This window comes from Actinia tenebrosa, unplaced genomic scaffold, assembly GCF_029948245.1.
Source record: "Actinia tenebrosa isolate PJP-AT-01 unplaced genomic scaffold, QUT_ActTen_1.0 PGA_scaffold2__45_contigs__length_23673736, whole genome shotgun sequence".
In the NCBI taxonomy this organism is placed as follows: domain Eukaryota; kingdom Metazoa; phylum Cnidaria; class Anthozoa; order Actiniaria; family Actiniidae; genus Actinia; species Actinia tenebrosa.
In genome coordinates this window covers 19,955,175-19,971,189 of record NW_028292579.1, presented here as the reverse complement: position 1 = coordinate 19,971,189, position 16,015 = coordinate 19,955,175, and the positions used below count along the sequence as shown (strand labels likewise).

The 16,015-nt window shown below is 39.1% G+C and overlaps 1 protein-coding gene across 1 annotated transcript; it reads right to left on the bottom strand.

The window, feature by feature from the left end:
* Positions 1-909: 909 nt before the first annotated feature.
* On the bottom strand, positions 910-16,004 carry LOC116290726 (uncharacterized). Its single transcript, XM_089033664.1, has 3 exons — positions 14,477-16,004; positions 13,949-14,040; positions 910-9,828 (listed from the first exon to the last, which is right to left on the bottom strand). Exon 3 carries the CDS (start codon positions 9,791-9,793, stop codon positions 3,023-3,025), a length of 6,771 nt encoding a protein of 2,256 aa, XP_088889790.1. The 5' UTR covers positions 9,794-9,828; positions 13,949-14,040; positions 14,477-16,004; the 3' UTR covers positions 910-3,022.
* Positions 16,005-16,015: the final 11 nt, after the last annotated feature.

Below are 16,015 nucleotides of genomic sequence, written 5' to 3'. Positions count from 1 at the left end.
GAAAATGTACACGACAACAACCAGTTTAGCGAGTGTAAAGAAGGGGGAGTGCGATTTGTGAATTGTAATGTGTACTTTGGAAAAATGAATAATTAAAGAAATGTTATAAAATAAATAGATTATATAATGTATACACCTACTTGCAAGAAGGTTGACATACAAGAATAGAACATTAGTAATTTAGCGAGAAAGGAATAAATTAGAAGACAAAAGAAAAAGTTCAGCTTCGGTGATCTTCTTTTGTTTTTTAATATAATTCCTATCCCATTAAATCACTGTTCTATTTTCGTATGTCAACGTTCTTGCAAGTAGGTGTACATCTACTCTTAAGTAACGTGCAATTCAATAGCCCCTCTCTTCCCTGCTGAATTCAATTCAAGTTTTACTTGTCATTCAGTGTAATTACGTTGGGTATCAGTGACCGCGGTATATCAAAGATAATCGAGTTACCCATGAACTAAGTACATGCGTAATAAGTAAATTACGAGCCTTAGATGAACTAAGTACTTATAAGTGCATATCTTTATGGTTTTTGCCCTCGTATTTCATGTCAAAATCGCTGCGCCAGTAGAATGGAACACTTTACCATCTAGTATTAGGCATATTACATCATTACCTTCTTTTAAAGAACACTTAAAGACATATTTTTATAGAAAAGCCTTTATTTAGTTGTTTTTGCAATTCCCATTGATTAACTTAGCTTTTATGTTTCTAGTTATTGTTTCTGTATTCCGCGCAGATGATCATCTTGTGCTAATCTGCGCTTTATAAATGTAATTTATTTTTATTTATTATTATTATGTCTCCCGATACTCTGATTAGAATTGTCCCGCTTTTATCGAATTGTCCCTCTTCTGGTGCTGAAGATAATAATGTCCCAAATACAGTAATTGCCAAATACTGAGAATAGACTAAGACTGAGTATGTTTATTCAATTCGCCGCATCTTCTATGGCTACAAACACTCGGCAAGAGAAAACTTAAACTGTCGCATCCAATCTTCTAGTCCTTCTAGTCTAGTCCCCCCCTCCTCTTATGGAGCGAAAGGGTCGATGAACTTTAAACATCAGGGCCCGGTTGCATAAAGCTCTCTTAAAATAAGAGCATCCGTAAATATTGTTCCAAAACAATAGGCCATTGTACTAAGACAATACTTAAGAGTGTTTTTAAGCTTTTTAAGAGAGCTTTATGCAACTAGGCCCAGGGCCCTGTTATACAAAGCGTAGATAGCGCTACCCAACGGCTAAATCGAATCCAGTATACAAATTGATTGGATAGCAGCGGACTTATCGACTGGATAACGATTTTCCTGCTATCCGTCGGATAGCGCTATCCATCCTTCATACGTCCGGCCCAGTTAGGGTAGGTAAAAAAATACATGTCCCTCAAAAAGCGGCATCTTAGGCTATAGACCTCTTTGGCTTCCCTTGGGGTAATGTTTTCCCATTTCAGACCTCGTGTCATTCCCTTGAGAATAAGACTCTTTGTTTGAGCTGTATCCATATTCATGTGTCTTCTCATGTGCAACCTAGCGCAAACCTTAAACAAAGAAATGATACTGTAGGGAATGACATGTGGTCTGAAATGGGAAAACATTACGTCAGAGCCGAAGAGGTATATCATCACTAAAACACGCAAATCCAATTTGATCCAATCCTCTATTCTCTCGCCCATGTCACATATATGGGGCAAATAATTACGTTGATCATAGTTAATGGAGCGAAATGGTTTGGAAACCTATTGTTCTAGGTTTTGGTCCAACTTTATCCATTGTCATATGACGTGACCGTGCACAGAGAAGGAAAAGTTGCTCCGTTTGTTCACAGTATTCGGAAACATAGAAGTTTCTTTCCCTAAAAAAATTTCTTTAGGATAGTTATTGTTTGTTAATTAATCCTATACTGATTAAAATTAATTGTGTATTAGAACAAAGATCAACCTTTTTCATGCTTTCCTATTTATCATGTAGTTACTTAACTTTATCTGCGCGGAATTATTTATCCGCTTAGTTTGTGGTCATCGAATGAAAGTTTTCACTTTCAAAATGTTCATACATAAGATAAGGAAACCAGTATTTTCAGCGATACTTACTTCGGTTCATTGCGCCCGTTCAGTATCACGTGATGATACGGCTCAACCTCAAACGCGAAGCAATCCCTTTATATATATATAAATACTATTCCGCTCTATTAACTATGCATTAATGAACGTAAATCAAACATCAGGTCGATGGGAAAAATTTCATTTTACCATAACTTGGAAATTCCTCGCGCGCTTATTGGCATAGAACCATTGTCGATTAGAGGCTAAGCCTGCTTGTGCTTACAACATCCGTCACGCGCGCACTGAGCGAGCGGATGAATCGGCTTTTTCAAACTATTTACTTGTCTTTTTGTTCAATTTTGTTCCACTTCAGTTTGCATCATTTTTGACGTCATCTCATTTTCGATTACAGTACAGACCCATAGAAAACTGACTTCAATTTGTTAAATTGAAACAATTATAGCCAATACTTCCGCGATCAATATTTTAAACTCTGAGATATTCTAAATAATTTGTCAAGCTTGCAGGGCATCGCAACGGTAACCAAGGGAATCGGAACCATGAATTAGCCACATTGTCTAAAACAAGCGAGAAAAAAGGTAAAGTATCTACATTTAACGTCGGTAGTTCCTTTAGTTAAGTTCAACTGCTATCAATGAAAGCCGACGAAACGCGACGGAAAAACTACTGCAACATCCAGTCTACTAGTCTCCAACTCGTATGGGACAAAATGGTTGACCCTTGTAATTGTTATAAAGATCATCAGCTCCCATACGGTGAGGAAAACGTTCATGCATATAAGTTCAACTTGCAGAATCTTTTATGATTAAAACTAAACATGCGGGAAAACATTAATTGCCATAGTATCCAGTCTTGCAGTACATCCACTCCCCGAAACGGATACGTTGATAAGCTAAAGCTAGTGGCATCTTCTATCTGACACAAAAACACGCGGGAAGAAGGTCAATCCAACCAATCTCCTAGTTTCCAACCCGTATAGGGCAGAACGCTTGATGAGCGTAAACCGCAGCTCCGGTGGAAAAAACCTCCATGCATGGCCAACACAGGTGTGATTTACAGTGTACACACTCCATATGATTACACCCTCCATTTTTCTCGATAGGAGAATTACACGACGGACAACGCTTTCTTCTGCCAGGTTTCTCATTCATCCACTTCTCAAGCAACGCTTTTCCCGGGTCTGTCTTGTCGATTTCATTTTCTTTGCATGTAAGACCAAGGTGGTATGGTTGGTGACAAGAAGAACAGATTGCAGTAGAACACACACTGCATCGAAATAGTTTCCCGTTCGTGGTAACGGGATAGACCATTGGGCAATCAGGTGTCGGACAGTAACGTGCCTTGTCTTGATTGGCATCGACATAGGACTTAAGAGACATCTTCATGACTTTATCATGCAGCTCCTTCTTTTGAGTTAGAAGATCGATCATATCCAAAGCAAACATCTCCGGACAGTCTTCGTGAGTGCAACACAGTGGAAACACCGCTGCATTGAATTGTTGCTCTATACAAGTCATACAGCAAGCATGCCCACATATGGCAAGTCTGTATGAGGTTGTTTCGTCGTCTATCGCACAAAAACAGATAGGGCACTCTTCCTCTTCAATTTCAGTTCCAGTATTTGGCTGAAGGGGTGCTATAGTCTTTGCTATTTCTTCGATCACACGAAGGACGTGGCTTTTTGCGTCAGGTGTACTTTGGACCTTCAAGACTTGCTTAGAAAGGTATATATCCACCTTGTTGACTCCTTCTATTTCAAGTAGTCCTTCAAATTCCCGACCATATTTTGACATCAGTTGTTTCATCAAACCTCTAGGCCGTCCGTCCTCTTTTAAGTTGACTTCCCAAACAGTACTTCCCTGCAATGCGAGGTCTTGGATAAAACGATAGACAGCGTCTCTTGCTTTCTCTTTCTGTTCGCTAGTGCCATACAAGGTTATAGCCATGGTTCTTTCATCAGTACAAATGAAGGCCCCACTTTGTTTCTGAATTTCCTTGAGATGGTCTCTACCACTTTTACCGAGAAGAAACATCGAAGGTTTAGAACATTCGATCTTCTCACCTTGGATACACTTGGATATTTCTTTCGACGCCTGCAAATGGTGTTCCAAACACGTCGTATCCACTGATAATTCAATCCGTCCTTTGGACTTTGCTGGCTTTTCTTTCAATCGAAGTTGGTGTTTGCAGTTTTCAGCGCATTCTTTTGCAATTTCATCGATTTTGCTTTGGACTTCATCCTTGACGAGGTCGTAGACGCTTGTCATACAGGTATCAAAGAAATTCAAGTAAGGCTTGACTTCTAGGAACACCTCCCACATTTCAAGGCGGTTTAGGCCATAACATCTTTTTCCACTGAGACGTCCAACGACCTGAATGCCTTCGTTTGGGTTGAGGAAATCAGCATTGGCGACACCAAAAGGGGATTTATTTGGTACGTCTAGCACTGTTACCTCAAAACTTCCTGGCCTTGCATATCTTGATATCAATTTCTCTAAAACTGTCTTCTGTGCCCCTGTATCGGCCATTGTTTCTCTCTGTTTGTACTGGATTAAAATGTGTTGGTCTCTTATCGTAATACAACCATGAAAAAACGTCTCCACTGCTTCTCTGATGTCTTGCTTTGTAGTGTTAGTACTAAGGCTGTGGAGGAAAAGGGTCGTCTCTCTATGCTTGTCTCTACGAACACGAGCTGATCTGGATCTTATTGTAAGCTCGGATATCGAAGAAATCTCGTACCACACTTCTTCGGGTTGGTTCTCGAAGGACACATTTGCCATTCCTTTAGGCTCGCGACGATGCCAAGTTATTTTTATTCTGAAGTTAAAATGAGAGGAGTCTCTTCCTTGCTGTGACATCTGTCGTGTCCTCTTGGGCTCAACCCTGTAACCAAGCTCATCAGCTGTACAAAACTCTACGGCTAGTGTCGCTTCTTCAGGCTTTTCATAAGTAGCAAAGTGCATGTCACGGTAAGAGTTAAAGTCAATAAGTTTCCCAAATTGACAAAGAAATTCCTTAACATCCGCTGGGTGTAATGGCCTATCTTGGAGGTTTCTCACCACCACAGAGCGGTACATGTCTGGCAGTAGAATTTGCTGCACTGTTAGACCTTTCTCCATAACCACTCGAAGAGCAGAAGACTCAGCAATTACAGGACATTCACGCGTCTCCTCGCGAATTCTTTCCCTTTGCTCTTCCAATATTTTCTGGGTTAATTCTACAGCCTTGTCAGAGTAATTTTTGGGAACAAACAAATCCACTTTACCGGCATTTCTCTTTGCCTCGACGACAATCGGTGCGCTATTACAGGAATCTGAGATGTTTTTCTCAAGGCAAGGTAATTTACTTCTAAAAGGCTCGAATGCTCTTTTCATCAAAATCGAACTGCAGCGTATGCTGGGTAGTGGCACCATCAAAACTTCAGCCAAGACTTCTTCAATATCAAGGTGTAGTTTTTTCTCTGCGATACTCTCCTGAAGCCAGCTTGTCTCAATTGGAGTAACGTTCAATAAGAAATCTTGAGAAGTCTTGAGAATTTTCTCATAGACAATGAACTTAGGATTGGAGCCAGTGAAGTTAATGGAGGAAGACGGGTGAATCTTCACAGAATGTCCTCCAGTGATTGTCTTGTAACCTCTTCTTTCGTGTCCAGTGTAAACGCACAGTTTCGTCATGAAGCATAGAAAGAGTGTCTTCTGCAGCCGACCATCCGTTGTTTCTTTGTCAAGACTGGACCATTTGATGTCAGACATCTTGAGCTCGTGTTTCAGTGTTGATTTGAGATCATTAACAGTTTCATCAGCCATACGCATCGCTTTGGCATTCATACTCTTTTCAAAGCACCACCGGCCTCTGTCTCTCTTGTCTACTTTCTGCCAAGATCGATAAACGTCTAGAAGAGTCATGAAATCGCCTCCAAGGTGACAAAACTCAACTTTCTTCATATCTGCTGCTTTCTTCTCTTCTTCAGTTCCCATTCGAAAGAAGACATTGCCATTTATAGTGGCCACAGACACCAACACAAGAGCTTCATAGCCAACTCCTCGTTCAAAACCTTCAAACAGAAACTTTGACAGACCAGGATCAACAGGAACTTTGGCCATCTTTTTACCAAGCTCAGTAAGTTGGCCACCACATGTAGCCCCAAGTTCTTCCAGCTCCATCATCGCTGTTTTGATAGACTCGACAGGAGGAGACTCGACGTAATCAAAGTCAGCAGGGTTTCGTATGCCCAGTTCCATAAGCTTCAGCAAAGCTTGACCAAGATTCACGCGTAGGATCTCTGGTTTAGATGACTTCTCCATGGCATTGAAATCATCTTCAGTGTACAGGCGGTAGCATTTCCCACTCTCGATCCTCCCAGCTCTTCCTTTTCGTTGATCGGCAGAACTTTGGCTAACGTCAGATACTTCAAGAGAGTTGATGTTCCTTTTTGGATCATATTTCATCTCTTTTGCTTTCCCTGTGTCCACTACGAACTTGATTCCAGGGATGGTCAGGGAGGTCTCAGCACAGTTAGTGGAAAAAACGACTTTGCGTTTTCCTTTCGGAGTGGGCTTGAATACCTCTCTTTGCTCTTCTTGTTGAAGTTTTCCGTGCAAGGGAAGGAATTGAATATCATCTTTTTTGATCCTGTTACGAACTTTAGTACAAGCCTGTTCGATTTCAGCTGGACACGTAAGGAAGACGAGAACGTCACCGGCTTCTTCGTTCTGATGTATCTCCACGACTTTCTCCACAGCTTCCAAAACGTAATCACCAGAAGTTTTTTGCTCCTTATTCCAAATAACGTCCACAGGGAACGTCTTACCAGACACTTTAACCACAGGGCAATCACCGAAATACTTGATAAACAGATCTGGATTTATGGTTGCTGAGGTTATAATGACACGCAAGTCCGGTCGCCTGGGAAGTGCTTTTTTGATAATTCCCAGGAGAAGATCAGTGTTCATGTTTCTTTCGTGGGCTTCGTCAATGATGACACAGGAAAATCGAGTAAGATCTTGATCTTTAATGCATTCCATTAACAACGAGTAGTCTGTTGTAAAGAGAATTTTGGTCTTCTTTGCTCTTTTGTCAGCTGCTCGAGCACCGACAGAGCATTCCACTACATGTCCGCTTTCTTTCATTTCTTCACAGACATACTTTTGCAGGCTGAAGGCAGCGACTTTTCTTGGCTGTGTACAAACGATTACGCCTTTCTCTGCCAGCCCTGAATCGTATAGATACTGAACAACTTGTGTGCTTTTGCCAGAACCAGTTTCTCCCAAAATAATGCTTACTTGGTTGCTTTTCACGGTGTCTGTGATAACACTTCTCTTAGCGTAGATTGGAAGAGCTTTATTTAAGCGATCTTTCTCTCTTTCCATCAGCTGTTTCACTTCTTTTATCTCTGAATCTAATTCCTTCCAGCCAACTTTCACTTCCTTTAGAGAAAGGATTCTGTCGATAAGTTTACAAACAATATCTGCAAACTCTTTTTTCTGACAATTTAATTCTAGTGCCTTTTGTGTCAGCGCTTCTTTTTCGGCTTTTCGTTTCTCCCATTTGTCCAAAGCGATCATCTTAGTCTTACCAGCCCTTTTCTTTTCACCTTGCAAACTGTCAATGCTTTGCATAACTTCGTCAAATTTCTTTTGATGTGATGCCAGGGCTTTATCTTTCTCTTTTAAAATGTCGTTGATGGATTTGTCGAGGATAACTTCGCAGAGAACGGCGTTGATCTTTCCATTTTTCAAGATGTCGATTGCCGAGGGTACTTCTTCTTTGTTCTCAAAGCAGACCACATACTTTTTACTATGTAGTTTACGAGACTTATTTTGAAGGTCTTGTAGCTTGAATTTAAAACGACTTAGCGTGTATTGTAAGCCATCTAAGGCTACCTGCCAGTCAACTGCTCCTGGTAAAGTGATGGATACAAGGCATTCATTTTCATTTAGCGGAGGGTGTACCTTTCGTTGCAAAGGCCTCGTTCCTCCATTACAAGTATTGTTCTGTGTACCTTGGGTCACCACTTTACTGGAAATGTCATCTGTTTTAGGTGATGCTTGACAGATGGTAGCAATGTCTATATTGGCCTCGTCAACAGGATGGCCTAATGTGTCATCCTGTAGCGAAAATGGTAGATTATTAAGACAGTTCTCTGTTCCGTGTTTTTCCACTTGATCGGGTACAGCGTCATCCAAATAAGAGGTTGGTAAGGCATTGGGAGCAGACATACTCCCTCTACGGGTAGATGTCCCATTTTGTAAATTAAATGGTACACTGTTATCCATAACAGAGTCTTCCACCTTTAAAGCTGTTTCACCATCCTGCAGGGAGAATGGCAAGTTATCTGTATGGTCTTGAGGAGATGTTGTTCCATTCGTAGACATAGAGAATGGTAAATTACTGGACCAGGTATCTGTAATGATATCGTCCACTTGCTTAGAGACTGCCGAATTCAACTTAGGACTTTGTATCAAGTCTGTATTAATTACTTGATGATCTGATACGTCTGACCTAAATTGTGACAGACTCCTATAAGTGACCATACTAGACTGCATACTTTGTACAGCGTTTGTGTTCATTGATTGAACGATTGTGTCGACATTTCCGTATGATTTTGGATCACTGGACATTGCTCTTACACTGGACTGACACTCGTTCACGCCTTCTTGGTTTGCACTCAAAGTATAATATTTATAGTCCCTGTCAGTCACACTAGACGTTTTCGTTTGTGTGGTGTTTGTACTCATCCCTTGATCTACCAATCCATTGTCCTGCCTATTGTGTTTACGGGTACTAGAACGAAGTGCCGTACTGCCCACACTAGACTCTTTCTTCTGTATGGTGTTTGTATCTGCATTCAATCCGCAATTTCCAACAACATTGAAAGGAAGACCCATGTCTGCCACACTAGACTGTTTCTTTATTGTGGTGTCTGTATCCTTTCCTGGATCTACAGTGCTGCTGTCGAATCTATATGGTGTATGGCTCTTGGCAGGAAGACCTGTACTATATTTCTTCACTTCAGTTTCTGTCTTCATCTCTTGGTCTAACGCGTTATCCAATCTATGGCTCGTATGACTCCTGGAACGATGACCCACACTGGATTGCCTCTCCGTTTTGGTGTCTCTATTCATCCCTTGGTCTAACGTACTATCCAATCTATGGCTCGTATGACTCCTGGAAGGATGACCTACAATGAATTGCCTCTCCGTTCTGGTGTCTCTATTCATCCCTTCATGGTCTAATACTGCATAGCCTCCAAATCCTGCTGGACCCCCGGAAGGAAGATCACTATACTGAATATTCTGTATTGTGCCAATATTTCTGCGTTGGCCTGGTCCGCCCACAACTTTATTGGGAATTGGATCCCTAGAGGTAACATGCACACTAGTATCTCTGATGTCTCTTTGAACAAATGTATTGTCTTGTCTATAGCGTGCGTGACCCCTGGAAATATGACCAACACTAGAGTAGTTTTTGTTGAGGTTGTCTGTATTTATTTCTTGATCTGATGCACGTGCACAAACCACTCGCTGTGTGTGAGCGCTAAAATGCACACCTGCATTTGATTGAACATTATTCTGTATTGTTACTGCAGCATTCTGGTAATTTGGAAGCCCATTTAGTCTGGATGATGTCCTTAAAGGTTCTCTATCAACAGCTACGACGTTATTCTGGGTTAAACTATTAGAAGTTTTGCTGTCGTCTGTTGTTTTCGAACTTGAATTCTTGTTACCCATGTCTGCTTACTTGTTGCAGTTTGAATTGCTTTGTTCTAAAGGAAGAAAAAAGTTTTAAACATACAAATGAAAGAAGAAATGAATGAATGAAAAAATGCATGAATGGACGAATGGATAAATAAATGGATGAATAGATGAATAGACGTTAATAACTTCTATCTTTTACTCTATTTGAAGGATACAAACAACCAAAAACAAAGCAAAAATTAACCATATTAAGGACACGTTCAGTATTGACTAGCCTTAAATGCAAGAAAGATGGCGTATGGTTGTACCCCAGCAGAAATTACCACGTGACACGTAGCGTCATACGCAAGGGGTCTATTTAGCCTTCGGTCTCGTGGGCTATTGACCATAGCCCATTTGGGCTCGAGGAATTGTTTTAGTCAAATCAAAGTAGTTGGTCAAATATATAGATACAAACAAGTTTTGAATTAAAATTAAAAGTAATGTTTTGGTTTCCAAAGCTGGCACTTTTCGCTACTAGTAGGATATAACTTATAGCCTTGTAGTAGCTCATCCAATCAGAACGCAGCATTCATGATAAACCACTAGTTGGATGACTAAAGATGAATACATGAATACGTGAATAGATTAATGAATGATGACTAGATGGATGAACAAATGGAAAAATGGATGGATGAATTAATGAATTGGTGAATCAATGGAGGAATAAAAGAATTAATGAATGGACGAATAGATGGACGTAAAAAAGAATGGATGATCATAAGTGAATGAATGAATAGATGGGTGGATGGTTTAATTAATGGATAGATGAATGGGAGGACGAATGAACAATTGGAGAAATGGAATTGAAGGAATCAATAAGTTAGATGGATGAATTTATGGATGGATAAATGAATAAATGGACGAATAAATTCATGGATGGATTGACAGATAAATAAAAAGAGGAATGAACGAATGAATGAAAGAATGCAAGATGGAAAGAAAGGAAGGAAGGAAAGAAATGAATGCGTGAATGAAAGGAAAGAAGGAAGGAAGAAAGAAAGAAAGAAAGAAAGAAAGAAAGAAAGAAAGAAAGAAAAGAAAAGAAAAGAAAGAAAGAAAGAAAGAAAAGAAAGAAAAGAAAGAAAAGAAAGAAAAGAAAAGAAAAGAAAAGAAAAGAAAAGAAAAGAAAAGAAAGAAAGAAAGAAAGAAAGAAGAAAGAAAGAAAGGAAGGAAGGATGGAAGGAAGGATAAGTGAATGGAGCAAGGATGGATGGATGGATGGAGCAAGGATGGATGGATGGATGGATGGATGGATGGATGGATGGATGGATGGATGGATGGATGGTGCAATGATGGATGAATGAATGGAGGTATGGATGGATGGAGGTATGGATGGATGAAGGTATGGATGGATGGTGCAATGATGGATGAATGAATGGAGGTATGGATGGATGGAGGTATGGATGGATGGAGGTATGGATGGATGGAGGTATGGATGGATGGAGGTATGGATGGATGGAGGTATGGATGGATGGAGGTATGGATGGATGGAGGTATGGATGGATGGTGCAATGATGGATGAATGAATGGAGGTATGGATGGATGGAGGTATTGATAGATGGTGCAATGATGGATGAATGGATGAAAAAATGAGTGCCCCTTTTGTGTGGTTAGCCATTTCTCAACTTCGTCTTGTACCATTACCTTTTGTCCTTATCACATTTTGACATCATCTGTGCTTCTATTATATAGTATTAGAGTACAGACCCAAGGAAAAATGGAATCTATTTCTTAACTTTAAATATAACCTGGAAATCTTAGTAATAATTAATGTCTACCCTTCACCTTCATTCAGCCAACCACTCCTCCTTCACACATTAAAAAAAAAAAGAGAAAAAAAAAAAAAAAAAAGAAAGAAAGAAAAAAACCCAGCAAAAAAGGACATTGTAGTGACATCCTACCCTGTATAGTGGCCTTATGTGGTAGCTGAGTGGAGCCTACACAGAGGGCCCTTGATAAAGTATCCAATATATACAAGCGGCTGAAGCCTGATCTCTATGGGCATTTACAAGAGAGAGTGTTCTAAAGTCCATGCAGATCAGACAGGATTATTGTTCATTTCTTATCCAATGTTTAGGAGTATAATTCATGGTTCAGAATTAGACAATAGCAAACCATTCACCAGTTGCAGCAGTTTTCCCAGTGGAGTTAAAATCTTGTTCCACAAAAAAATACATAGCTATCTGTTTTCAAGAGTATAACACTGGATTACAAGGGAATTTTATCTTATTTTCACAGGACAGTAAACAATAATATTGAAACAATTTAGAGTCACTTTTCCTCAATCAGAGTTTTAAACTCTGAGATATTCAGCTACTTCATTAAGCTAATGTGGGGCATAGCAAGGGTAACTGAAATCCCGGGGGGGGGGGGGGGGTACTCAGCCAGAATTTGGGTAGGGGTGTTCCGCTGGGATTCTGAAAGGGGTACCCTGTTTATGACAAAAAAACTCAAATTTGTAGGCTCCGTTTATGACAAAAGATATAATTTATTGCACTGAGTTCCTGTTTCAATTATCATGTCATCTCGCATATCATTTTTTTACGACCATAATAACCAGTTTTGGTCAATACGAAAGTAGAAACCCTGAATATGACAGGAAGCTCAGGAAGAACTTGGAACTTGAGTGAAATTGCATACCCTGTTTATGACTAGAAGCTTGAAAAGCCATACCCTGTTCAGCCGATCATCCCCGTATAGTCCATATATGGGAGTACCCCCCGGGACTGAAATGAGTTAATTGGAACCATGAATTTCATGCTTTAAGGTTTTTGAGATTGTAGTGAGTTAATGACTGCTAAAACCAACGCTAAATTTGAAAATAAATGAAGTCAATTCTAAATCTGATCAATTTACAGACTTCTCCTGGATGACTAATATTACTATTGTGTGTAATGGTTTTTCAAGACAAGTTCGTACATATAATCAATAGAGGTTTTGCACCATCACGTGCCCACACCAATAATACAGCTTGGGCTGCCTGTGGTTAGATGGCAGAACAGTAAATTGCCCTATTTTACTATGACGTCATATCAAAACAATCTATCGTTTAAACGCAAAGGATCATGGTTGTCGGAAGGGGTCAAATCAATGCAAATTCACCGAAAATTGTTCTAAAACCCGTATCAATCCACAAAGAGAAGTAAAATAGCCAGCAAACGCTCAGAATATTTTTTTAGTACGTACTAACACATATTATATCTGAAAACCAGTCCATTTTAGATTAAACTGTTTCGCTAGGGGCAAATTCTGTTGAATTTTCTATTGGATTTGGAAATTCTATCCCCCACATAAACAAGCAGTAACGTCATAGTGAAATAGGGCAATTCCCTTTGCTCTTGGGAATTGAATTATTTCTCATGTAAAACACTTGTGTTGTTCCTGGCATCTAACATGTCTGCCGTCATGTGATGGCGCATAACCTCTATAATGACTTTGATGCATTGCTAAGGAATGGGGCATGAGATAAATTGAAGACATTGAAATTCGTTTAAATTTTAAAGTCAAATACCAACCAAAACAACAACATATATTCAATGATAATCTTGAAAGAAAAGAAAAAAGATGATAATTGATTAATTTGGAATGCCTATTCTAGACTTAACTACATATGTAAATTGAGTTATTGTGCCTTTCCCTTCTTCTCCACAAACATTTTTCTCAGGGTACTCAAGGGAATGGTCATGTGGTCTGAAAAGGGACAACATTGAGCCAAGCTGAATGGTTCTATTGCTTATACAATGCTCAAGGGAATGGTCATATGGTCTAAAAAGGGACAACATTGAGCCAAGCTGAATGGGTCTATTGCTTATACAATGCTTAAGGGAATGGTCATGTGGTCTGAAATGAGACAACTTTGAGCCAAGCTGAATGGGTCTATTGCTTGTACAATGCTCAAGGGAATGGTCATATGGTTTGAAATGAGACAACACAGAGCCAAGGTGAATGGGTCTATTGCTTGTACAATGCTCAAGGGAATGGTCATATGGTCTGAAATGAGACAACACTTTAAAGGTATATAGGCCACAAGCTAGGTATAAAATTAGCTTAATATATAACGATGAATTTCATAATGAATATTAGAAGTAGTTAAGATAATTTTGAAATCACAGGAAACATATGTTAAGAAATAACAGAACTCCTTACCTCGAAGATATCTTTACCCAACTGATACAACAATGATTTTCCTTGAAAAGCCCCACGACATCGATTGTTGTTCTCCGCAAGGAACCCACAAACTAAAGAAAAACAGTTGTCTACTTAAAGAAAATGAATCATAATAATCAAAATGAAATCTTTGAAACTGCTAAAATATAGACATCAAGAATTGTTAAATCTGCCAATGCATGATCTTGCGAGGTATTGAAGGAAAATATTTGCAAGCGAATGCATGCATGAAGATATTCAACGCCTTACTAGGCAAGAAAAGATTCGTGAAGCTTCAAAACAAGCCTTCAAGGATTAAAATTTGTTCCGAATTAAAATTGAAATGCAGTTAAGTTTTCAGTTCCCAGCAGCAATATATATCAATTTAGTGAAATATTCTAGCTCCTGAATGAGACTAATGAGACTAATAACCCAGATTTGTAGCCTTTGTGGGTTTTTTTTCGCGTTTGAATAATTTTTCTGATTTTGCTGTAGAAATATTTAATATATAAAGCAACGTTCCTTTACCTTTTGTCCTATATCAGCTACACCATCGTTATTTGTCTCATTTTAAAGGGCCACTTGGACGAAAATCGCTCCAAAATTAAAACTCTTTCATTCGAGCTGGAACTTTGCTGAAATAATCTTGAACACATTAAGAACCTCTCACTGAAATATCTTTCTAATATTCGAAAGGGAAGGGCCAAAATTTTACGATTTATTTTCGTCCGCCATTAATTTCTTTGAATCACAGAATTCGACTCAAGAAGACTGGCACGAGTACTTATGACGTCATTTACTCAACCCAAACCAAAACATTGGTGGGTAATGTATGTGCCATGTTCGTAAAACTCGGTTTATTTGGTTTATTCAGAAAATATATAATGTTTCATTCGGTTTCCTAACTACTATATGACCAAATAATGTCTAGGCGCTGAAATTTTTCAGTTTCAATAATACTGACGATCATAATTCGAAAATTTCAATACATCTCGGCACGCCAAGAATCACAACAAAGTAGGACGCATGGACGAGATTCTAGCGGTTCCATCGCGCGAAGTGACTGAGATATTCGGGATTTATTCGAATCATTTTAAGGATAACAATTTTTCAAGGCATATTTACATACGAGGGCAAAGAGCAACCCCACAATTTGTGTCCGCGAGACATCCGAAACAAAGAAAGAAAAATCTACGAGCTGAGTGACAGACGCCGCTGTCGCGCGAGTAATAAATAAGAAACCTTTGACATGTTCTATTACAAAGATGATATTAGATAATCGTATGTTTGTACCTATTCAATGCATAATAAACATTTTGAAGCAAATAATAACCGTTCTGTAGTAAATCAGCTAGGAGAATTACGAGCTCACATTCTAAATTATTCGGCACGTAGATCTAAGTATATTGTCACAAATCTTTATATCACAACGCAGAATTCAAAAGGCAATCGGTTGTTTTCATAACATCAATCACTATTAGATTACATTGAAACTTCAAATTTAAGATCTTTATATCATGGACAGTACGTAGCAAATACAAATAATGAAATGAACGTAAGGAATTTTTATGAAAACCTCTTCCCAAGCATTGCTTCTTCTTCTAGTTCGGCTTCATCTTCATACATTATAACTTATGGTTCTAACTCTTCAGGATTGACAAAGCGAGCGTCCAAAGGAGTTTCCATCATATTTGAAGAGGTATCAAAGGTTTTAAAAAAGTCTGTTTAGAGATTCTTTTCACGATAACGCGTTTAAAACATCAAATAAACTTCAGGTAATCTAACAAGAAATGTATAGTCAAAACGACGCTAACATGACGGTGTTGAGTAAATGACGTCACAGCGTAAAACTGCTGTACATAATGACTCGTTGGCCGTGACACAAAGAAATTAATGGCGGACGAAAATAAATCGTAAAATTTTGGCCCTTCCCTTTCGAATATTAGAAAGATATTTCAGTGAGAGGTTCTTAATGTGTTCAAGATTATTTCAGCAAAGTTCCAGCTCGAATGAAAGAGTTTTAATTTTGGAACGATTTTCGTCCAAGTGGCCCTTTAACAGAACTTG